The following is a 24463-nucleotide window of genomic DNA, read 5'->3' as shown; positions in this document are numbered from 1 at the left end:
CTCCCAGTAGCTCCAGTAACTGTAATATGATTTGACGAACATGAAGTGGGTGTGGTCAATAAGTCACATGGCTCCTCCCTCTTTATTTGACTCCTCCCTCACATCATCATAATCTGTTTTTAAAAACAAAAGCAAATTCATATTTTTCATTGTTATAAATGCATCAAGATTTTGTAATGAGCAACATAACTAATAAAAACAGATATAGGCTTTAGAAATGTTACAATAACCTACCCAACAGGTTTCTCTCATCTTCATTGCTGTTCTTCACATCATCATACTCCTCCTGATCTCCCTCTGATTCACATGAGAAATAAAACCTCACATTATAATTTGTAAATCAGCTTGTGTCACCGATGATGTCATTTATCTCTTTCACCTCATGACTGTCTGAGATTATTAGATTTACTCCTGATAAAGTCATGATGATTCATTAATGGAATAAAAGCATGTGTGACTCACCTGTTACATCTAGAGCATTCTGTCCATTAATGATGACATCATCATAATCCTCTGGTGTGTCCACTACACATACATGAAGATATAAACAGAACAAATGTTACATCATCATATGCATCATTTCAAAGGAATTTGTAAATCAGTCACATTTGTGAAGAAAGTGAACTCCACCCAATCTACAACACAGAGCTGAAGGCACTACAAACCGAAAGCAAAACATTTAAAGCCACTCAAGTTTTAACCAAATAATTATATTCTCGAATTCAATAACATTCAAACCATCAGATGTTCTGCTCTCCAGGTCTTCAATGTTGTTAAACCCAGGAGTGATTTGCTCGTTTCTATGCACTTTTCTTTGCATTCTTTTAATTTCAGCGGGATTAAACTCAATAGCCTTGGAAATCTCTGCAATCATGACACTGTTCACACTTCTGACTCGCCATTTCTTCTCATTTTTGGTCTTGTGAATCAAAACAAGCAGTCAGAGAAGTGATGGCTTACAGCAAAGTTGCATTGGTGATGTCATTGTCATTTTTTTGAAGGTGTTTGATATAGTATGTAGCTGTGAACTGAGACGAATATCGACATTTTGTTGTTAGTTCGGCTGTACCGACTGTAAATTTGGAGATAGGCAGCTCGGTAAAAATATACAGTATGTGCTCAGCCCGCCATCTCAGCTGAAACCCACCTTTTTAATTTTTTTTTATTTAGTCATCTTTGTTGCAAAAAAAGGGTACAAATCACAAGTGACTAACCAAAATATAACAATATACAAGATTATAACATGTAAAGAATACAATATAGTTTTGCCAGGGGAAGCTTATGGGCCATTAAAAAGAGAAAGAGGACCATATGTTGACAGTTTTTATTGTCTTTTTGTTGTTGGAGCCAGAAATCAGATTAATATAATGTAGGCAACAACTTCATGGAGAAAAGGTACAAAATTCGTTTTTTAGCGCTAAATTTACATTTATGAATGTGAAATTTTGCCAAAAGAATTAATACATTTATAATAAAGTAGCCTACATATTTTCTTTACTTTGATAAAAGCAAAATACAACATTCTTCCACAATAAGGCAAAGTCTTTATAAATCAATGGTCAATGATGAATCTGCTGAGGTTTTGCCAAAATGTTCTGGTGTGTGAGCAATTCCAAAAGAGGTGCAAAACAGTTTCTAGGTGGTCTTTACAAAAATAACAGATTGTATTGAAATTAAATTAAATTGTATTGAAATTAAATTTCCCACGTTTTTTAATATCAAAGTTCTGTCCACTCGTCATGACATCATTATTGCTCTCAGGTGTGTCTTCTACAAATTTAACATGAGACAGCCATACAAATTATAATGTAAATATATATATTTATATATACACAGATTTTATATATTTTAAATATTTAATATCCTAATACAGAATAACAGAACGACACCTGTCTCACGATCTGGTTTCAGTCCATCAGTGACATCATCATAGTATTCCGGTGTGATTTCCTTCATCATCTCTTCTGCATCAAAACATTTTTGGGTAAATAAATAAATAATATTTTGGGAAACAAAATAAATGCAAAATATACTTTTCAGGTTTTTAAATAATTTAATAATGAATTATGTGATCAGTTAACTGACCTTTCAGGCCACTGCCATTGGTGACATCATCATAATATGCCGTTTTGAACTCTTTTTCTAATAGGATAAAAGTTTTAGTTTTGTGAACTGTTGAATTATTGGTCACATCTTTAATTTAATTTAGGTATTAATTTCAGGTATTATTTTGAATATACTTCAGCTCTCTAACCTGAGAGAAGCTCATCAGCGTCTTCATACCCAGAATGCAGTTCTTCGGAGACTAGACTTCCTGTTAAAGGAGAGCATAACAGTGTAAGGCCTGCTAATTTGATCCAATGCCGGCATTCAAATTAGCGGTGAAGGTCTCAACGCGCGTTCCGTCTCTTCCAATGGCAGAGGGATTTATAATTAAATGTAATACTTTTTTTGTCTTATGTTCTAACTCGTTTCATCTGACTCCATAGAATGAAAGTGTTTTTCAATGATATCTGTGCATCATTAAGTATACGTTAATGTTTGACTATTCGTTTTAACTCCAATGAAAATAAAGTCAAAGTCTGTTAGAATAATCAAATATAACAATTTATTATGTCAGGTAAATGTATTATAATAATTCCATAATCAATTGAAAGATAATCAATGCAACTCATCAAATGTTCTAGAACAAAGAGGAAAATCTTTTACCCAACATGAAATACATGAATGCTGAGTCTCGGCGACTCAGCATCCACGGGCTATCTGAGATACAGAAAAAGCCACGATCCCTTGCTGCCTTCCATTAAATAGCCAGACCTCATTTCATATGTAAACCTGTATTCACAGTGGAAATGTACTGGTAGGTAACCATTTGCTTAGTTGTAATTTGCATTCAAACAAAAGGCCAGAAGGTGTTAACTCCGAGACAAACCCTTCTGTGTGAAGGATATTTCTATATTCTTAATAACCTTATTACCTTTTGTTTTACTTCTTTTGGAATGAGACACTCGTACCAGCCACCCTGAGACCTTTAAAATGATACTAAACACAATACTCAATGATAATCATTCACATTAAACCATATATATATATATTCTTATGTGAGTTCTAGCTGTTACTGGGTGAAATGTAAATCAGGTGAGACTGCGTGAGGGGGAGGTCGAATGCTATTTCAGCAAGTTCCTTTGTTTCAATAGACCATGTGGTCAAGACAGTGTCTCCAACCAGTTCTTACAAGGCCAAATGTTCATTTCCAGCTTCAACCAGTTTCCCAGTCTTACAGTTCCCTCCTTGACCCCGTGGGTCAAATTCGAATGAAAACTTACGGGGTCACGCGGTAAGACGTTTGTTGTAATCCTTGAGATGTAACTCAAAATTGTCTTTGCAATGTCAGCATCTGTAGAAGCTCAGAGGGCTGTGTTCCCCTGCAGAACACCTGTTCTCACCAGGTGTATGTAGCATGAGTCCAGCAGGTGGATGAGGCGTTCAGGCTTTCTGCCAGTGATCCTGTGATGTGAGCAAAGTTCATAGAGTCAATCTAGACCTTTCAACTTGTTCAGTTGACGTGTCATTCCTTCATGGAGAAACTTCCGTTTCCCTGGCACCTTCCCCATGATGATAATCTGTCCCTTCTTGACCAATCCTGTCACCTCCAGCGGTGCGGCTGTCTGGACAGACCTCAGTGAATGAAGGTGTTCTCCTTGGCTTCACACTGCTTTGTGTGAGACACCTGAAAAGCATCTTAAATGTCCGCTTCACGATTGAACACATATGAACTTGAACTCGCCAAGAAATCCATAGTGCATAATGCAACAAAACAAAATCATGTCATGTTCAATTTAAAATACCATGTTCTTGTCAGCAGGTGTGAATGGTACATCTGTCTCATATGTTTCTCACGGTCCTGAATGGTAAGGATGTCTCATATTAAATGTCCAATTCTTAAATATATATATTTTTTGGTCTGAATTATTCAAAGGAAATGCAGCAAGAGGTCAGTGTAATCAAAGCAATCAAATAAATGGTATGCATCAATACGTCTTGTAATAACAATAATATTCAAAAATAAAAAAAATATGAAGAATCACTGTTTGTTCAGGAATCTTCCAATGCAAGCCACTTATGCAATCTAAGAAGTGACTTGGAACATGAATGGAGATTGTTCATTCCTTGTAACAGGTGTGAGATAGTGTGTTTGTGTGAGTGTGTGTGTGTGTGTGTGTGTGCGTCTGTGTGTGAGTGTGATAGTTTGTGTGAGAGAAAGAGAGAGAGAGAGAGTGTGTGTGTGTGTGTGTGTGTTGTTGTTGGCTAAGTCACAGTCAATGACAGGGTTGAATTGTAAATTCTGTAATTGTTTGAAGCGCTCACACTTCAGATCTATTTAGTTATGATGTTTCTGTTATTAGTGGTTGTTGAGAAATCAGGGGCCCTCTGACCTTCCAACCACCCTAATAACAATCAGAAAGTGTAAACATTCTTAAATTTAATAGCAGGTCTGCCTCTGCTTTAATTTTGTTTTTGCATCATTGATTTGTGACTGTAGCCATTCATATGTATATTACAGTGTTTTCCCATGAGTTGGCAGAGTGTTGTGAATAGCGTATGCTATGTGTGTCTCTGTTAGACGGTCATCATGGGATCAGCTTTACCATCCTATGTGTGTGAAGCTATCTGGATCTGTTAGTGTGAAGATGCACAATAGATCTTTAGTGAAGTGACACTTTTGGACTCTATGTCATCTTTATCTTCTCATGATGTGTAGTGTTCAGTCTGAATAGACTTGATCTATTCCAGGTGATGATGCTGTGAGGGTGTAGTGATGGAGGAGTGTGTTCAGTGTTCATAGGAGATGGGTGGAATCTACTCTATAACAATTGTGTTGCAAATTTTAGTTCCAGTTCTAAACTGGGAGGCCATGCTAATTTAGTGATGTGCTATTGTGAGATGTAAATGGCCTTTGAAGTGTCTTTTCACCCATCTCCCGAATCTCAGGTTATGTTCTAACAATCGTGAGGTCCGGCCGTCCTGGCATCCGTCCCCTGAGGAATTGCAGAAGTAAACCTGCAAAAGGCTGTGGTCTGTCTGATGTTTAGTTCACACCCTCCTTCTAAATTTGGTTCCTTGATCAGTTGGCTATTACCTGTGCCACACTTCTGGGAGTGTTTTTTAAAGGCAAAAAGTAATAAAACACACCTCCGCCCTTTTGGCACTGGGTAGCAGGTCAACGAAATCGAACTGTAAGGATTAATGTCAATGTCATACTTCTCAAATTAATGCCTGCTTGGCGATTACAATATAATGTATATTAGAATTTAAGAATATAAATGAAATTATATTGTTTCTGGTCTCTGACGAGTCTCTGCTCGTTCTCGTGTCAGTACCTTTGAGGGAAAAATGTGACAGATTCAATGAATTTAGATGTTAAACTATTGAGCCATTTGCTATTGGGCTGTTACCCGACTAGCAAATGACGCTAATAGCTGAAGGCCTTGAGTGACCAAAGTTGATAGCTCAGTGAGGGTTTTAGATGCATTTGAGCTTTGGTCACTTGCAGAGCTCTGGTTTGTGTCATCAGAGTGTGGCTGTCTGCGTTTTTTGAAATAGGGTGGAGGTCTGCCTCTGCCCAATGACCAGCACTTCTCCTCTGTATGGCCTGTTTTGTGACAGGAATTACAGAGTCTGCTCAGTTTTTCACCGTGTGGCTTTCTGAATTCTCCTGCAAATGGAGGATTTTCATGACATTCTAACACAGCTACCTCACCATGCATCTGTTTTCGTGACTCAATTCTTGTTGCCCAGCTAACAATACCTTCGAATGTATTTTTTGCTGGAGAAGCACCATACATGAGCGATTGTTGTACACGCGGTCCTGCATTTGTAAGTAGTAAGTCAAGGAGAGTTACATTGTTGTGGTTAACACCTTCAATTCCAGAATACTCCTCAAACAGTTCAAACATTTTTTCTGCATATGTCTCGAACGATTCTTCAGTATTCTGTTTCCGATTGAAAATCAATTCCCATCCAACAGGACTACAACCGCGCAGATCGCGAAGACATCGTTTTAGTCTATTAAAGATTTCACCCTCAGGCTCATCTTGATACACTGACTGCACAATGTTGCCTGTCATCAACGCCTGTGGTATCTTGTAGTTCAGAACCTCTGGAATTGAGCTGATAACAATTTGCCAAATATCTTTTGGTTCAAGCTGAAATGCATGTTTTAGACTAACAATGCGTCTCCACCATGGTTCGAATGGCTCTTTCAAGGGCAATGGTCCGGTCTCTGCTTTAAACAAGCTACATTCAGTTACCGTTAGAGGACGCCGAATGGTTGACTCTGTGCCATTTGGGTGCCGTATCACCTTAAAGGCTGAAACAGGCACTCTGTTCAAAACTCTATCACATGCTTCACCTGTCTGAAAAGATACAGGATTGTTAGGGCAGGCGGGCTCATTTAAGAAGTGCACATTTTTAGTCCCATCGCTGTTGAGCTTTTTGGGAGACATGGACTTTTTAGCATTTAGTTGAGTCTTAAGATCTGCGATGGTGTATTTGTGATTTTTACACTTTTCAGTCAGGGCTAACTGCTCAGCTAGTAATTTATCTAGCTGTGTTTGAAGATCTTGAATCTTTGCCTCAGACATTTTTGCCTCTGCATTTTTAGAATGCACTTCTTCACATTTAACATCCATAAGCGAAGATAGAAATGTTGTTGACTTATCTAGCCGTTTATAACTTATGAAGTTTAAAGCCTCAATTATTTCACCATGTTTTGATTTCTTCTGTTTACTACCCACGGTTTTCCACCAAGTGACAATTTCATTGTCAATAGCGTCCACGTTAAGACCTTTTTTACTGAGTTTGTACAGTGTAGGCTCGACCTTTTCGGCCCACAATGTAAACAGGGCAGGATCATTATACATGTTCCAATTTATATTTGGGGAAATTTCGTTCCCTGAAGCTTTGAATATGAAAAGGCTTTCTGGCTCAGGGCTGGTAAGGTGTACATTCGCTGTTTATCTTTTCTGTTTGCTAGGTTTCGAATACCTTTTCTTCTCATTTAGTCTTTTTAAATGGCCATTTTAACGTTTGATTATTCTTTTGAACTCTTAATTTTAGTTTTATCCGATTAGATCAGGGAATCTATATCGCTCAGCGTTCCTTCTCCCAAGGCCGCACGGCACACTCCCGTCAGTTCCAATAACCAATTCAGAGGTAATTTGGCTAAATATCTGGGATCTGCCGTAATTCACACGTACACAATCGAAGACATCTACATAGCCCCCTTGAATGCCACCTCAGGAACTTAATTCAATAATTTACTTTAGTAGCGTGCACTTATCTAAAGTAACATTAAATTAGAACAGAGGTATTTAGACGTACCCAAATCTAGATCAAACAGCATTAGCTGATTCTAGACGGAAACTACCCGTCTCCTCATTCAAGTACACTTAAAATGGTATCGGATATTAGCCGTCGCTAATCTGACGCGAAAGATGTGGAAATATACGAATCCAATAATCTATGGAAAAAACAGTCTTTCAGAGTCATTCAGAATTAATTCAAACGTAACCATTTACAAATTTGGTATGCGAAACAGCTCCCATAGAGTGGAGAGGTAAAGTTTACGTTCTCTAAAGCTTTGAATATGAAAAGGTTTTTTGTTTCAGGATTAATGAGATGCGCGTTCGTGGTTTCTGACTTTCAAATTCATTGTGAATCACATTATAACCACATTCAGCATAGAGACACACGCGTTTAATTCAGTTCACACAGGATACGCGGCCTAGAATATAACATCAACAGCCTTTACCTAAGTGTTCCAAATACACAAACAGTAAAGCAATCCTGTGTTTAAAGAATAAACTTACAATTAGCCTATGTGCACATATAGTAGCACAAAACAACTATAAAGTGTGTTCTATGAGTGCATTACAATGTTTAAAACACAACTCCAAATTTGAAAATACAAATTATTGTATTATTGCTTTTTAATCCCATCTGTGTTAAAGTGGAAGCTTTCAAATGCAATATAGAGTTTGTCAAGATTTGTTTAGGTTTAGAATATTATTCAATGTGGCTTTTGTGCCCACCGGTGGGCCGGTCACGCAAAGGGTTAAGCATTTCTGAATGCAGCATGGCATTTAGCATTTAGCATTAGCTTTGTTTAAGTAGCATGGGCAATACCGTACTAGTATTTAGCTTAGTCTCCTTTTGGAGGCAGCATGGAAAATAGCATTTAGCTTAGCCATGAGATCCGCTTTTAGCCTGTAAATCATATCATCCTGTTTTCCCAAATTTAGCTTTTTATAAACAATGCATCGATCTGCCTTTTTATTTAAAAAAATTACGTGTTCTCCGATTTTCTCCATTTACAAACTTAGATTTTTCTTTCTGTTGTTTTCCGATTCTCTTATTGTTGCTAGTTCGTTTCAACAAAGCCAACACCACAATGGCGACAAACATGCGGCTGATTTGAAAACTTTTAGGCTGTTTTACAGCTCCTCATCAAGTAACGTTACACGAAAAACATTTGGAAGATGTTATTCCGATTTTAGGTTTCGTTTTTTGTTGCTTAGTCAAACAAGGATATCTTTAATCTATTAACAAGGGTTTTCATTCTTCATCTGCGCTGTCGCTTATCACGTCCTCACGTATTTCAGTTCTGGACTAAACAAAGGGCTTTCCTATAGCTACCCATAACAATGCAAACAACATTTTCTCAAGAGGGAAGAAAAAAATGACTTACCAGAGCGCCAGAAGAAAGTGAAGATGTTCAAACCTCATGCTGATTTTAAAATCCCCATACTTTGCTGGAAAAGACGTTGCTCGCGAATTCATCTGTTGCGATCACGTCTCGGGGGTCGCCAATTTGTAAGGCCTGCTAATTTGATCCAATGCCGGCATTCAAATTAGCGGTGAAGGTCTCAACGCGCGTTCCGTCTCTTCCAATGGCAGAGGGATTTATAATTAAATGTAATACTTTTTTTGTCTTATGTTCTAACTCGTTTCATCTGACTCCATAGAATGAAAGTGTTTTTCAATGATATCTGTGCATCATTAAGTATACGTTAATGTTTGACTATTCGTTTTAACTCCAATGAAAATAAAGTCAAAGTCTGTTAGAATAATCAAATATAACAATTTATTATGTCAGGTAAATGTATTATAATAATTCCATAATCAATTGAAAGATAATCAATGCAAATCATCAAATGTTCTAGAACAAAGAGGAAAATCTTTTACCCAACATGAAATACATGAATGCTGAGTCTCGGCGACTCAGCATCCACGGGCTATCTGAGATACAGAAAAAGCCACGATCCCTTGCTGCCTTCCATTAAATAGCCAGACCTCATTTCATATGTAAACCTGTATTCACAGTGGAAATGTACTGGTAGGTAACCATTTGCTTAGTTGTAATTTGCATTCAAACAAAAGGCCAGAAGGTGTTAACTCCGAGACAAACCCTTCTGTGTGAAGGATATTTCTATATTCTTAATAACCTTATTACCTTTTGTTTTACTTCTTTTGGAATGAGACACTCGTACCAGCCACCCTGAGACCTTTAAAATGATACTAAACACAATACTCAATGATAATCATTCACATTAAACCATATATATATATATTCTTATGTGAGTTCTAGCTGTTACTGGGTGAAATGTAAATCAGGTGAGACTGCGTGAGGGGGAGGTCGAATGCTATTTCAGCAAGTTCCTTTGTTTCAATAGACCATGTGGTCAAGACAGTGTCTCCAACCAGTTCTTACAAGGCCAAATGTTCATTTCCAGCTTCAACCAGTTTCCCAGTCTTACAGTTCCCTCCTTGACCCCGTGGGTCAAATTCGAATGAAAACTTACGGGGTCACGCGGTAAGACGTTTGTTGTAATCCTTGAGATGTAACTCAAAATTGTCTTTGCAATGTCAGCATCTGTAGAAGCTCAGAGGGCTGTGTTCCCCTGCAGAACACCTGTTCTCACCAGGTGTATGTAGCATGAGTCCAGCAGGTGGATGAGGCGTTCAGGCTTTCTGCCAGTGATCCTGTGATGTGAGCAAAGTTCATAGAGTCAATCTAGACCTTTCAACTTGTTCAGTTGACGTGTCATTCCTTCATGGAGAAACTTCCGTTTCCCTGGCACCTTCCCCATGATGATAATCTGTCCCTTCTTGACCAATCCTGTCACCTCCAGCGGTGCGGCTGTCTGGACAGACCTCAGTGAATGAAGGTGTTCTCCTTGGCTTCACACTGCTTTGTGTGAGACACCTGAAAAGCATCTTAAATGTCCGCTTCACGATTGAACACATATGAACTTGAACTCGCCAAGAAATCCATAGTGCATAATGCAACAAAACAAAATCATGTCATGTTCAATTTAAAATACCATGTTCTTGTCAGCAGGTGTGAATGGTACATCTGTCTCATATGTTTCTCACGGTCCTGAATGGTAAGGATGTCTCATATTAAATGTCCAATTCTTAAATATATATATTTTTTGGTCTGAATTATTCAAAGGAAATGCAGCAAGAGGTCAGTGTAATCAAAGCAATCAAATAAATGGTATGCATCAATACGTCTTGTAATAACAATAATATTCAAAAATAAAAAAAATATGAAGAATCACTGTTTGTTCAGGAATCTTCCAATGCAAGCCACTTATGCAATCTAAGAAGTGACTTGGAACATGAATGGAGATTGTTCATTCCTTGTAACAGGTGTGAGATAGTGTGTTTGTGTGAGTGTGTGTGTGTGTGTGTGCGTCTGTGTGTGAGTGTGATAGTTTGTGTGAGAGAAAGAGAGAGAGAGAGAGTGTGTGTGTGTGTGTGTGTGTTGTTGTTGGCTAAGTCACAGTCAATGACAGGGTTGAATTGTAAATTCTGTAATTGTTTGAAGCGCTCACACTTCAGATCTATTTAGTTATGATGTTTCTGTTATTAGTGGTTGTTGAGAAATCAGGGGCCCTCTGACCTTCCAACCACCCTAATAACAATCAGAAAGTGTAAACATTCTTAAATTTAATAGCAGGTCTGCCTCTGCTTTAATTTTGTTTTTGCATCATTGATTTGTGACTGTAGCCATTCATATGTATATTACAGTGTTTTCCCATGAGTTGGCAGAGTGTTGTGAATAGCGTATGCTATGTGTGTCTCTGTTAGACGGTCATCATGGGATCAGCTTTACCATCCTATGTGTGTGAAGCTATCTGGATCTGTTAGTGTGAAGATGCACAATAGATCTTTAGTGAAGTGACACTTTTGGACTCTATGTCATCTTTATCTTCTCATGATGTGTAGTGTTCAGTCTGAATAGACTTGATCTATTCCAGGTGATGATGCTGTGAGGGTGTAGTGATGGAGGAGTGTGTTCAGTGTTCATAGGAGATGGGTGGAATCTACTCTATAACAATTGTGTTGCAAATTTTAGTTCCAGTTCTAAACTGGGAGGCCATGCTAATTTAGTGATGTGCTATTGTGAGATGTAAATGGCCTTTGAAGTGTCTTTTCACCCATCTCCCGAATCTCAGGTTATGTTCTAACAATCGTGAGGTCCGGCCGTCCTGGCATCCGTCCCCTGAGGAATTGCAGAAGTAAACCTGCAAAAGGCTGTGGTCTGTCTGATGTTTAGTTCACACCCTCCTTCTAAATTTGGTTCCTTGATCAGTTGGCTATTACCTGTGCCACACTTCTGGGAGTGTTTTTTAAAGGCAAAAAGTAATAAAACACACCTCCGCCCTTTTGGCACTGGGTAGCAGGTCAACGAAATCGAACTGTAAGGATTAATGTCAATGTCATACTTCTCAAATTAATGCCTGCTTGGCGATTACAATATAATGTATATTAGAATTTAAGAATATAAATGAAATTATATTGTTTCTGGTCTCTGACGAGTCTCTGCTCGTTCTCGTGTCAGTACCTTTGAGGGAAAAATGTGACAGATTCAATGAATTTAGATGTTAAACTATTGAGCCATTTGCTATTGGGCTGTTACCCGACTAGCAAATGACGCTAATAGCTGAAGGCCTTGAGTGACCAAAGTTGATAGCTCAGTGAGGGTTTTAGATGCATTTGAGCTTTGGTCACTTGCAGAGCTCTGGTTTGTGTCATCAGAGTGTGGCTGTCTGCGTTTTTTGAAATAGGGTGGAGGTCTGCCTCTGCCCAATGACCAGCACTTCTCCTCTGTATGGCCTGTTTTGTGACAGGAATTACAGAGTCTGCTCAGTTTTTCACCGTGTGGCTTTCTGAATTCTCCTGCAAATGGAGGATTTTCATGACATTCTAACACAGCTACCTCACCATGCATCTGTTTTCGTGACTCAATTCTTGTTGCCCAGCTAACAATACCTTCGAATGTATTTTTTGCTGGAGAAGCACCATACATGAGCGATTGTTGTACACGCGGTCCTGCATTTGTAAGTAGTAAGTCAAGGAGAGTTACATTGTTGTGGTTAACACCTTCAATTCCAGAATACTCCTCAAACAGTTCAAACATTTTTTCTGCATATGTCTCGAACGATTCTTCAGTATTCTGTTTCCGATTGAAAATCAATTCCCATCCAACAGGACTACAACCGCGCAGATCGCGAAGACATCGTTTTAGTCTATTAAAGATTTCACCCTCAGGCTCATCTTGATACACTGACTGCACAATGTTGCCTGTCATCAACGCCTGTGGTATCTTGTAGTTCAGAACCTCTGGAATTGAGCTGATAACAATTTGCCAAATATCTTTTGGTTCAAGCTGAAATGCATGTTTTAGACTAACAATGCGTCTCCACCATGGTTCGAATGGCTCTTTCAAGGGCAATGGTCCGGTCTCTGCTTTAAACAAGCTACATTCAGTTACCGTTAGAGGACGCCGAATGGTTGACTCTGTGCCATTTGGGTGCCGTATCACCTTAAAGGCTGAAACAGGCACTCTGTTCAAAACTCTATCACATGCTTCACCTGTCTGAAAAGATACAGGATTGTTAGGGCAGGCGGGCTCATTTAAGAAGTGCACATTTTTAGTCCCATCGCTGTTGAGCTTTTTGGGAGACATGGACTTTTTAGCATTTAGTTGAGTCTTAAGATCTGCGATGGTGTATTTGTGATTTTTACACTTTTCAGTCAGGGCTAACTGCTCAGCTAGTAATTTATCTAGCTGTGTTTGAAGATCTTGAATCTTTGCCTCAGACATTTTTGCCTCTGCATTTTTAGAATGCACTTCTTCACATTTAACATCCATAAGCGAAGATAGAAATGTTGTTGACTTATCTAGCCGTTTATAACTTATGAAGTTTAAAGCCTCAATTATTTCACCATGTTTTGATTTCTTCTGTTTACTACCCACGGTTTTCCACCAAGTGACAATTTCATTGTCAATAGCGTCCACGTTAAGACCTTTTTTACTGAGTTTGTACAGTGTAGGCTCGACCTTTTCGGCCCACAATGTAAACAGGGCAGGATCATTATACATGTTCCAATTTATATTTGGGGAAATTTCGTTCCCTGAAGCTTTGAATATGAAAAGGCTTTCTGGCTCAGGGCTGGTAAGGTGTACATTCGCTGTTTATCTTTTCTGTTTGCTAGGTTTCGAATACCTTTTCTTCTCATTTAGTCTTTTTAAATGGCCATTTTAACGTTTGATTATTCTTTTGAACTCTTAATTTTAGTTTTATCCGATTAGATCAGGGAATCTATATCGCTCAGCGTTCCTTCTCCCAAGGCCGCACGGCACACTCCCGTCAGTTCCAATAACCAATTCAGAGGTAATTTGGCTAAATATCTGGGATCTGCCGTAATTCACACGTACACAATCGAAGACATCTACATAGCCCCCTTGAATGCCACCTCAGGAACTTAATTCAATAATTTACTTTAGTAGCGTGCACTTATCTAAAGTAACATTAAATTAGAACAGAGGTATTTAGACGTACCCAAATCTAGATCAAACAGCATTAGCTGATTCTAGACGGAAACTACCCGTCTCCTCATTCAAGTACACTTAAAATGGTATCGGATATTAGCCGTCGCTAATCTGACGCGAAAGATGTGGAAATATACGAATCCAATAATCTATGGAAAAAACAGTCTTTCAGAGTCATTCAGAATTAATTCAAACGTAACCATTTACAAATTTGGTATGCGAAACAGCTCCCATAGAGTGGAGAGGTAAAGTTTACGTTCTCTAAAGCTTTGAATATGAAAAGGTTTTTTGTTTCAGGATTAATGAGATGCGCGTTCGTGGTTTCTGACTTTCAAATTCATTGTGAATCACATTATAACCACATTCAGCATAGAGACACACGCGTTTAATTCAGTTCACACAGGATACGCGGCCTAGAATATAACATCAACAGCCTTTACCTAAGTGTTCCAAATACACAAACAGTAAAGCAATCCTGTGTTTAAAGAATAAACTTACAATTAGCCTATGTGCACATATAGTAGCACAAAACAACTATAAAGTGTGTTCTATGAGTGCATTACAATGTTTAAAACACAACTCCAAATTTGAAAATACAAATTATTGTATTATTGCTTTTTAATCCCATCTGTGTTAAAGTGGAAGCTTTCAAATGCAATATAGAGTTTGTCAAGATTTGTTTAGGTTTAGAATATTATTCAATGTGGCTTTTGTGCCCACCGGTGGGCCGGTCACGCAAAGGGTTAAGCATTTCTGAATGCAGCATGGCATTTAGCATTTAGCATTAGCTTTGTTTAAGTAGCATGGGCAATACCGTACTAGTATTTAGCTTAGTCTCCTTTTGGAGGCAGCATGGAAAATAGCATTTAGCTTAGCCATGAGATCCGCTTTTAGCCTGTAAATCATATCATCCTGTTTTCCCAAATTTAGCTTTTTATAAACAATGCATCGATCTGCCTTTTTATTTAAAAAAATTACGTGTTCTCCGATTTTCTCCATTTACAAACTTAGATTTTTCTTTCTGTTGTTTTCCGATTCTCTTATTGTTGCTAGTTCGTTTCAACAAAGCCAACACCACAATGGCGACAAACATGCGGCTGATTTGAAAACTTTTAGGCTGTTTTACAGCTCCTCATCAAGTAACGTTACACGAAAAACATTTGGAAGATGTTATTCCGATTTTAGGTTTCGTTTTTTGTTGCTTAGTCAAACAAGGATATCTTTAATCTATTAACAAGGGTTTTCATTCTTCATCTGCGCTGTCGCTTATCACGTCCTCACGTATTTCAGTTCTGGACTAAACAAAGGGCTTTCCTATAGCTACCCATAACAATGCAAACAACATTTTCTCAAGAGGGAAGAAAAAAATGACTTACCAGAGCGGCAGAAGAAAGTGAAGATGTTCAAACCTCATGCTGATTTTAAAATCCCCATACTTTGCTGGAAAAGACGTTGCTCGCGAATTCATCTGTTGCGATCACGTCTCGGGGGTCGCCAATTTGTAAGGCCTGCTAATTTGATCCAATGCCGGCATTCAAATTAGCGGTGAAGGTCTCAACGCGCGTTCCGTCTCTTCCAATGGCAGAGGGATTTATAATTAAATGTAATACTTTTTTTGTCTTATGTTCTAACTCGTTTCATCTGACTCCATAGAATGAAAGTGTTTTTCAATGATATCTGTGCATCATTAAGTATACGTTAATGTTTGACTATTCGTTTTAACTCCAATGAAAATAAAGTCAAAGTCTGTTAGAATAATCAAATATAACAATTTATTATGTCAGGTAAATGTATTATAATAATTCCATAATCAATTGAAAGATAATCAATGCAAATCATCAAATGTTCTAGAACAAAGAGGAAAATCTTTTACCCAACATGAAATACATGAATGCTGAGTCTCGGCGACTCAGCATCCACGGGCTATCTGAGATACAGAAAAAGCCACGATCCCTTGCTGCCTTCCATTAAATAGCCAGACCTCATTTCATATGTAAACCTGTATTCACAGTGGAAATGTACTGGTAGGTAACCATTTGCTTAGTTGTAATTTGCATTCAAACAAAAGGCCAGAAGGTGTTAACTCCGAGACAAACCCTTCTGTGTGAAGGATATTTCTATATTCTTAATAACCTTATTACCTTTTGTTTTACTTCTTTTGGAATGAGACACTCGTACCAGCCACCCTGAGACCTTTAAAATGATACTAAACACAATACTCAATGATAATCATTCACATTAAACCATATATATATATATTCTTATGTGAGTTCTAGCTGTTACTGGGTGAAATGTAAATCAGGTGAGACTGCGTGAGGGGGAGGTCGAATGCTATTTCAGCAAGTTCCTTTGTTTCAATAGACCATGTGGTCAAGACAGTGTCTCCAACCAGTTCTTACAAGGCCAAATGTTCATTTCCAGCTTCAACCAGTTTCCCAGTCTTACAACAGTCAGAAACTTTTTCATCTTTACAAACATATCTTCATTTCTTTTGAATCATAAAGCATTGTCTTTAACAAAATATATTAATTACTTGCATTTTAAAATCATTAGAGGCAGAAATCCCAAGTTTTAGGCCTATTAGCAAACACACACGTGTCCTCACATGAACCCATGAATCCTCACATGGCTTCCAGAAATATACACAGTAAGAGACACACACACATACAATTGTTACCTTCTAAAAATACATACAGGAAGACACACACACACACACACACACACACACACACACACACACACACACACACACACACACACACACACACACACACACACACACACACACACACACACATACACATGCACCTGCAGCTCTGTGGTTTTCTGTGAGGAATTCTGTGGTTTAAAGCCGGAGGTTTAACAGGACTAATAATAGATGAACATCAAGTGTCTGACAGACTCTCTTATTAATCATATTAAATAAGTTTCACGGCTCATGTCTCACCTCTCTGAGTGAAGTGATTGTGTCTGTGATGAAGCTCCTCATAAACGGCCTCAGTCGTCGTCCTGTGTCTCCTCTTAGAGAGAGCTGTGAGTGTAGACAGACAAACCTGCTGTCAGTTCACAACACATGACTGATCACACACTGAATAAGACACAATATGACAGTCTCTGGATCTCTCCTACCTCTCCTCATCACTCTGTTCTGCTGAACCAGTATAAGCAGTGGCACTAAGAGCAGTAAGAGCAAAACTCCCAGTACAACCACAAGCACAGAGAGAGACGCTGCTGGAGGAGTTTGTGGAGGAGTGACTGATGTTGAGCGCACTGTCTGAGAAACTGGAGGAGAAGCTGATGTTGTTGTGGCAGGAGTAGTGGACACTGACACATCTGGCAAAACAGGCACAAACACATTAAAAATCATGCAAATAGACAAAGATTATTAGCATTAAAATGACTACTATTGTTCAGTGTGTTGCTGTGACCTGCACATGTGAGTCCAGCGTGCTCTTTGTGAGAACAGTCAGTGTGGTTCTTCAGGGAGAGAGGACAGTTCCACTCCACAGGTGAATCTCATTCCCTCTGCACTCGACTCTGTTCAGCCACACAACACCTTCACCAGCACCAAAGACTGAATTCCCATCAGCCCTCAGTGCGTCTCCACAACCCAGCTGCCTGCAGACCACCTGAGCATCGCTGATGTCCCACAGATCAGCACAGACTGAACCCCACACAGCGTTATGATACACCTCCAGCCTCCCAGAGCACCGGCCCAAACCTCCACTCAGTCTGAGAGGAACATGATCTAAATCACACACAGCAACATCACTGACCAGCTTCAGCACAACATTTACAACAAAACACAGAAACTTAACTAAGACGGCTTTAAATGTAAGATTAGTGGATTACATTTATGAATTTGATTGTAATTTTTAAATGCAAATAAATTCTTGTTTAAATGCACATTTTAATAGAAAACAGTCTTAAATTAAAAATCTTACTTGAACACTGTCTCTGGTGAGGAGATGGTGAGGTGGAACATGTCAGACGACTCTGAGGAGACTGAGGATTTTCCTCCTCTGAGATTAAATATTAAGAGAACTGAACATTAGGACACAAAAATTATAACTTCTCTCAGTAAAACATATCAATGTGAAAACATAATTTAAGTCTCATAAATCATTTTAGGCTTTAGTCCATCAACTCAGTTTAGTCTTTCAGAAACCACATTATATACAAACATTGTGTCTAAAGAAACATAACTACTGAGACCATCTTACATTATTTAAACATAATCTCACTTGAACAGGTGATTTTGGCCACTTCATCTTTACTACAGTAGTTCTGTCCCCAGGGTAAAGATGGACACTGCCACAGATTTAAATCATGTGGTCGACATTTCACTTCATCCAGCCAGTTACGAGCTGATTCCAGTCTTGGTGTAGAATCAGACAAAACACCAGATCTTCCACAGTTCAGCTCTTGACAGATCAGACTCACTGTGTCTCTGTTCATCTGGTTCCAGCATACATTACCCCAGGATCCATTGTAGAAAACCTCCATATTCCCTTCACAGCCCTCAGTTAACCTGATCTCTTTAAACTCTAGATGGAAAAGGATGTGCTTTAAAAAATATCGGAATTTATGTTGAGCTAAACCTTAAATATCACCATTATCTTAATACAAGGCTAATGCATGCTGCTAGCACTGGTAGCATCTGAAAAAGATACTTAATTATATTTTTTTATGATATATTATGAACTTCTTATGTACTACTTGATTCTGCTTGGTCAATAAATAAAAAATTTAAAAGCAGTGGAATCCATGTCTATAAGACCATCGATACAGTAAGATGGTCTTTGTTGTAAAATACGACCCATTCCACTCCTAATGATCCTGGTGTTTATTTAGCAAAAATGACCATCTGTATTATTCCTTTAAACATTTGAAATGATATATTTTAAAAATCAATCACATTACTTTACTGTTTACCTGAGCCCACGACTCCTACATCCTCCTTGTGTTGACAGTCATGTTTCCCCCAGCCTGGAGAAGAGCAGTTCCACAGGGACGTCTCATTCCCCTCACACTCCACCTCATCCAGCCATATGGGTCCAGAACCAGGACCAAACCAGGCTGGTACCTGCTGGTTACTGAGGGCCACTCCACACTGCAGCTGTCTGCACACCACATGGGCATCTTTAATATCCCAGGAGTCATCACACACTGTCCCCCATGAGCCGCTGTGAAAAACCTCCAGTCTCCCTGCACAGTCTCCCCCAGAACCCACCAGCCTGATGGACCCGCGGCCTGATATTCAGAGAGAGAAAAACACATTATTGATCACTAACAACTGAAGAATATGCCCAGATGTTGTTGTTCTCACCAAGGCAGGTGATTGACAGCTGTTGTGTGGAGCTGCAGTTGAGGGTTTGTGGAGAGCTGCAGTTCCCCAGATGAGCTTCACTCCCAGAGCACTGGAAGCCCGTCACACACTCATGACTGTGTTCAGGACTGGATGAAGAGGAGCCGGAGAAGTTCAGCACAGAGCCACAGCCCAGCTGTCTGCAGACAACAGAGGATTCAGTGAGACTCCAGGAGTCCAGCAGAACTCTCCTCCAGACCTGATGGATGGAAACTTCCAGCTCCCCCTCACACTGTCTCTCTCCAGACAACCGCACCAGACCGTCATGAACCGCCAGAGAGGAATCTAGAGAGAAGATCTCATCTTTTACTACAATCTGAGGAGATGTTTTGATGTTTTACTGAAATATTGTAAGTTTGATAATATGCTTTTAATAAATAATACATTTTACATAATAATCAATGAATTCAGAAATTAAGGGCATTAATCATTCAGTCTAAAATGAACATGAAATACAGTATATGAAGAGAAATGAAATATTGTATTTATCCTATTAAGTCTTTCAACAGCATGAAATCATTCATTCTTCCAGTAATATGGACTCACCAGAGCAGACGAGTCCAACATCTCGTCTATGAGAACATTCAGCTCGACTCCATGAAGAGACGGAACATTCTGAGAGTTTTGTTTCATTCCCGTCACAATCAAACACATCAGCCCAGATTTCACCAACTCCCTCTCCAAACCAGTTTGATCCCACCACAGACACAGCAATCCCACAATTCAGCTGTCTACAGAGGACACTGGGAGCTCTCATATCCCAGCATGCATCACACACTGTGCCCCATTTACTGAAGTACTGACGCTCAACTCGACCAGAACAGGAATCTGAACCATTCACTAATTTGAGCTCTGTGTAACCTGGTAAGAGAACTGAGTTTTTAGTGAAACGGTATAAAACAGTTCACAAGCAAAAGAAAGATTACATTTTAATCTTAAGCTGAAAAATTATTCTCCATTACCGGAACAGGACAGTCGTACGTCATTATCATCGGTACAGGTGTGTTTGAGAGAAGATGATGTTGGACAGACAGATATATAAGGCTCATTTCCTCTGCACTGAATCTCTTGTGTCCACATCTGAGCGTCTCCTTTGCCAAAAGCATCTTCTCCCAGCACCTGTACAGGAGCTCCACAGTCCAGCTCTCTACACACAACCTCTGCATCCTGCTGGTCAAAGGCAGCGTCACACACTGAAAACCACGTCCGATCATGAAGTATCTCTAACCTCCCAGAGCAGCGAGAACCTCCAACCAGCCGGACTCCTTCAGTAGAAAGGAATTTTGTAATTTTTTGTAATTTTTATATGTGCAAATTGTGGTCCTGACAGATATGCTAACACATATTTAAAAGTACAAAAATACTAATAACACCATCTAAATAGTAAACATATCAGGATTAAAATATAATGTTAAAGGGATAGTTCACCCCAAAATGAAAATTCTGTCTCAAGTGACTACAGTGGCTCAATCTTAAGTTTATCAAACGACGAGAATAGTTTCAATCCCTTAGAAGCCTATGGAGGAGTGATCCAGCTCTCAGATTTAATCAAAAATATCTTAATTTGTGTTCCGAAGATGAACGAAAGTCTTACGGGGTTGGAACAACATGAGGGGGAGTAATTACTGACAGAATTTTCATTTTGGGGTGAACTAAGTAGAAATGTGTTTATATATTAAAATTCAAACAGAGAATGCAAGCAGCAATTAACGGGGTTCAAGTATTTTAAGACCAGGCTGTTAGGGTCTAGGCAACCCTTTGTGTAACACCATTTTCAAGTTTCACATTAATCATTATGTCGCACTATTGTCAAAACTGATACATAAGGAAAAATGAAGTGATGAACTTTGACAAAATGTAATTATTAATGTTATAATAGGGATTTTATAATGTCTAAAAATTAATGGAAAAGCAAAACCTGTGAAAAGAAATTATATTAGTGAGTAGAATGGCAAATTTAACATTATAACCAGTATAAGGCAGCAGAGGATGTTGGGGAATTTCATTTGTCTCATACATGTCTCATACATGGGTCTGAATATAAAATGCTGTAATGCTAGAGAAAACCAGGTCTGAATGCTGTAATGCCAAGCAGAAAAACTAGGTCACAGGGCATGTGAGGATAGGGCACATGAGAACATGGACAAGAGAGTGGAAAAATACCCAAAAGACTTGTAGCACAGATGCAGGTGTTGGGAAGCACTGGAAGAGAAACATATTGTATACAATGTAACTATGTGTCACCAATAAGAAAAAGGCATTGATGCGGTTAAACTTTCTGTCAAAATGATGGATGATGACCTTTTGATCTGGTTCCGCACCTTGCGGTTAAACTTTCTGTCCAAATGATGGTGACGGTTAGTTTAATCGTTTGAAGTTGGGTTTAATCAAGAAAAAGGGGAGTGTGAAGTTAGTTTGATAAGACAAAGGGGAGTTTGACAGTTAGTTCAAGTTTGAAATTAGTTTGATAAGACAAAGGGGAGTTTGACAGTTAGTTCAAGTTTGAAATTAGTTTGATAAGACAAAGGGAAGTTTGACAGTTAGTTCAAGTTTGAAATTAATTTGATCAAGACAAAGGGGAGTATGACAGTTAGTTTAATCGTTTTAAGTTAGTTTGGCGACAGACCAAGGAGGAGTAAGTAGAAAAAGATAACTGTATGAGCGCTATTCGGACACCTGATAAGAAAAATGTATAAAACCTGAGCGCTGACCCTTGTGGAGTCAGATGACTAGCTACCATCTCACTTTGTTGAACTGCTCAATAAAGTTATTCTTCTGAGACCTGAAACTTCGACTCTGAAAGATTTCTTCTGAGACCTGAACCAGACTTTGAAGAATTGAACCAAAGATCGAGAATTTGCCACAACAAGGACCACTTATTGGCTCAGTTTAATTTTAAAATAGTTTATCACCAGTAAACTCCACTATTAAGGCACATTTTCTATGTTAACTCAATTAAGCACACACACACACACACACACACACACACACACACACACACACACACACACACACACACACACACACACACACACACACACACACACACACACACACACACACACACACACACACACACACACACACACACACACACACACACACACACACACACACACACACACACACACACACACACACACACACACACACACACACACACACACACACACACACACACACACACACACACACACACACACACACACACACACACACACACACACACACACACACACACACACACACACACACACACACACACACACACACACACAGGTTTTCAATGTCATATATTCCTTTGTAAACTAATTATATAAAACTATATTACCAGAGAACCACACATTATAAAAATGGGTTTAAGCATTTACTTTTCGGTCAATGAAACTAATATAAAAAGTTTGAATAGGTTTCTACTTTGTGCAAACAACATATAGACAAGTAACAGATAAAGGGCCATACAAGACATACAGTGAGGAAAATAAGTATTTGAACACCCTGCTATTTTGCATGTTCTCCCACTTAGAAATCATGGAGGGGTCTGAAATTGTCATCGTAGGTGCATGTCCACTGTGAGAGACATAATCTAAAAAAAAACACCTGAGAAAATCAATGTTAATATTTGGTACAGTACAGTAGCCTTTGTTTGCAATTACAGATGTCAAACGTTTCCTGTAATTTTTCACCAGGTTTGCACACACTGCAGGAGGGATTTTGGCCCACTCCTCCACACAGATCTTCTCTAGATCAGTCAGGTTTCTGGGCTGTCGCTGAGAAACACGGAGTTTGAGCTCCCTCCAATGATTCTCTATTGGGTTTAGGTCTGGAGACTGGCTAGGCAACGCCAGAACCTTGATATGCTTCTTACAGAGCCACTCCTTGGTTATCCTGGCTGTGTGCTTCGGGTCATTGTCATGTTGGAAGACCCAGCCTCGACCCATCTTCAATGCTCTAACTGAGGGAAGGAGGTTGTTCCCCAAAATCTCGCAATACATGGCCCCAGTCATCCTCTCCTTAATACAGTGCAGTCGCCCTGTCCCATGTGCAGAAAAACACCCCCAAAGCATGATGCCACCACCCCCCCATGCTTCACAGTAGGGATGGTACTCATCATTCTTCTTCCTCCAAACACGGTTAGTCGAATTATGACCAAAAAGTTCTATTTTGGTCTCATCTGACCACATGACTTTCTCCCATGACTCCTCTGGATCATCCAAATGGTCATTGGCAAACTTAAGACGGGCCTTGACATGTGCTGGTTTAAGCAGGGGAACCTTCCGTGCCATGCATGATTTCAAACCATGACATCTTAGTGTATTACCAACAGTAACCTTGGAAACGGTGGTCCCAGCTCTTTTCAGGTCATTGACCAGCTCCTCCCGTGTAGTTCTGGGCTGATTTCTCACCTTTCTTAGGATCATTGAGACCCCACGAGGTGAGATCTTGCATGGAGCCCCAGTCCGAGGGAGATTGACAGTCATGTTTAGCTTCTTCCATTTTCTAATGATTGCTCCAACAGTGGACCTTTTTTCACCAAGCTGCTTGGCAATTTTCCCCGTAGCCCTTTCCAGCCTTGTGGAGGTGTACAATTTTGTCTCTAATGTCTTTGGACAGCTCTTTGGTCTTGGCCATGTTAGTAGTTGGATTCTTACTGATTGCATGGGGTGGACAGGTGTCTTTATGCAGCTAACGACCTCAAACACGTGCATCTAATTTAGGATTATAAATGGAGTGGAGGTGGACATTTTAAAGGCAGACTAACAGGTCTTTGAGGGTCAGAATTCTAGCTGATAGACAGGTGTTCAAATACTTATTTGCAGCTGTATCATACAAATAAATAGTAAAAAAATATATATATATTGTGATTTCTGGATTTTATTTTATTTTTTTATGTCTCTCACAGTGGACATGCACCTACGATGACAATTTCAGACCCCTCCATGATTTCCAAGTGGGAGAACTTGCAAAATAGCAGGGTGTTCAAATACTTATTTTCCTCACTGTATATATAAAAATGTAATCTGCTAAACGGTTTAATAGATCAAAATTCTTTTGATAACATTTTGCCATGAGGGTGTCTAGATGATGCATGTTAAGTTTCGAGCAAATCGGACAAAAGGCCTACGTAGACATATACGCCAATAGATTTTTGGTCATTTGTATAATAGTTTAGTTACACATTTGATTAT

General features: G+C 39.1%; 1 protein-coding gene across 1 annotated transcript; it reads right to left on the bottom strand.

Moving 5' to 3' along the window:
- Positions 1-250: 250 nt before the first annotated feature.
- LOC130089883 (scavenger receptor cysteine-rich type 1 protein M130-like) lies at positions 251-23755 on the bottom strand. The gene is made up of 12 exons (XM_056257449.1): positions 22961-23755; positions 20237-20441; positions 19821-20135; positions 19236-19559; positions 18842-19159; positions 18151-18453; positions 17851-17928; positions 17335-17654; positions 17036-17239; positions 16854-16937; positions 463-525; positions 251-297 (listed from the first exon to the last, which is right to left on the bottom strand). The coding sequence occupies exons 1-8, from the start codon at positions 23753-23755 to the stop codon at positions 17386-17388; spliced, it is 2607 nt and encodes an 868-aa protein (XP_056113424.1). The 3' UTR covers positions 251-297; positions 463-525; positions 16854-16937; positions 17036-17239; positions 17335-17385.
- Between the last annotated feature and the right edge of the window lie 708 nt (positions 23756-24463).

The sequence above is a fragment of the Rhinichthys klamathensis genome, unplaced genomic scaffold (genome assembly GCF_029890125.1).
Source record: "Rhinichthys klamathensis goyatoka isolate OS25496 unplaced genomic scaffold, OSU_Roscu_1.1 h1tg000139l_1, whole genome shotgun sequence".
Taxonomy (NCBI): Eukaryota; Metazoa; Chordata; class Actinopteri; order Cypriniformes; family Leuciscidae; genus Rhinichthys; species Rhinichthys klamathensis.
The sequence above is the reverse complement of the archived record's forward strand: the minus strand, read 5'-3'. Positions and strand labels throughout refer to the sequence as shown.

Bases quoted from the DNA above. Each gene is read 5' to 3' on its own strand.
- LOC130089883 (XM_056257449.1), bottom strand. From the start codon at position 23,755: ATGACTGTCAATCTCCCTCGGACTGGGGCTCCATGCAAGATCTCACCT. The intron at 20,442-22,960 runs GTGAAAAATTAC...TTTGACCAGCAG, and splicing joins CTGCAGTGTGTGCAAACCTG to GATGCAGAGGTTGTGTGTAG. The intron at 17,929-18,150 runs GTGAGATTATGT...ATTTAATCTCAG, and splicing joins GGCCAAAATCACCTGTTCAA to AGGAGGAAAATCCTCAGTCT.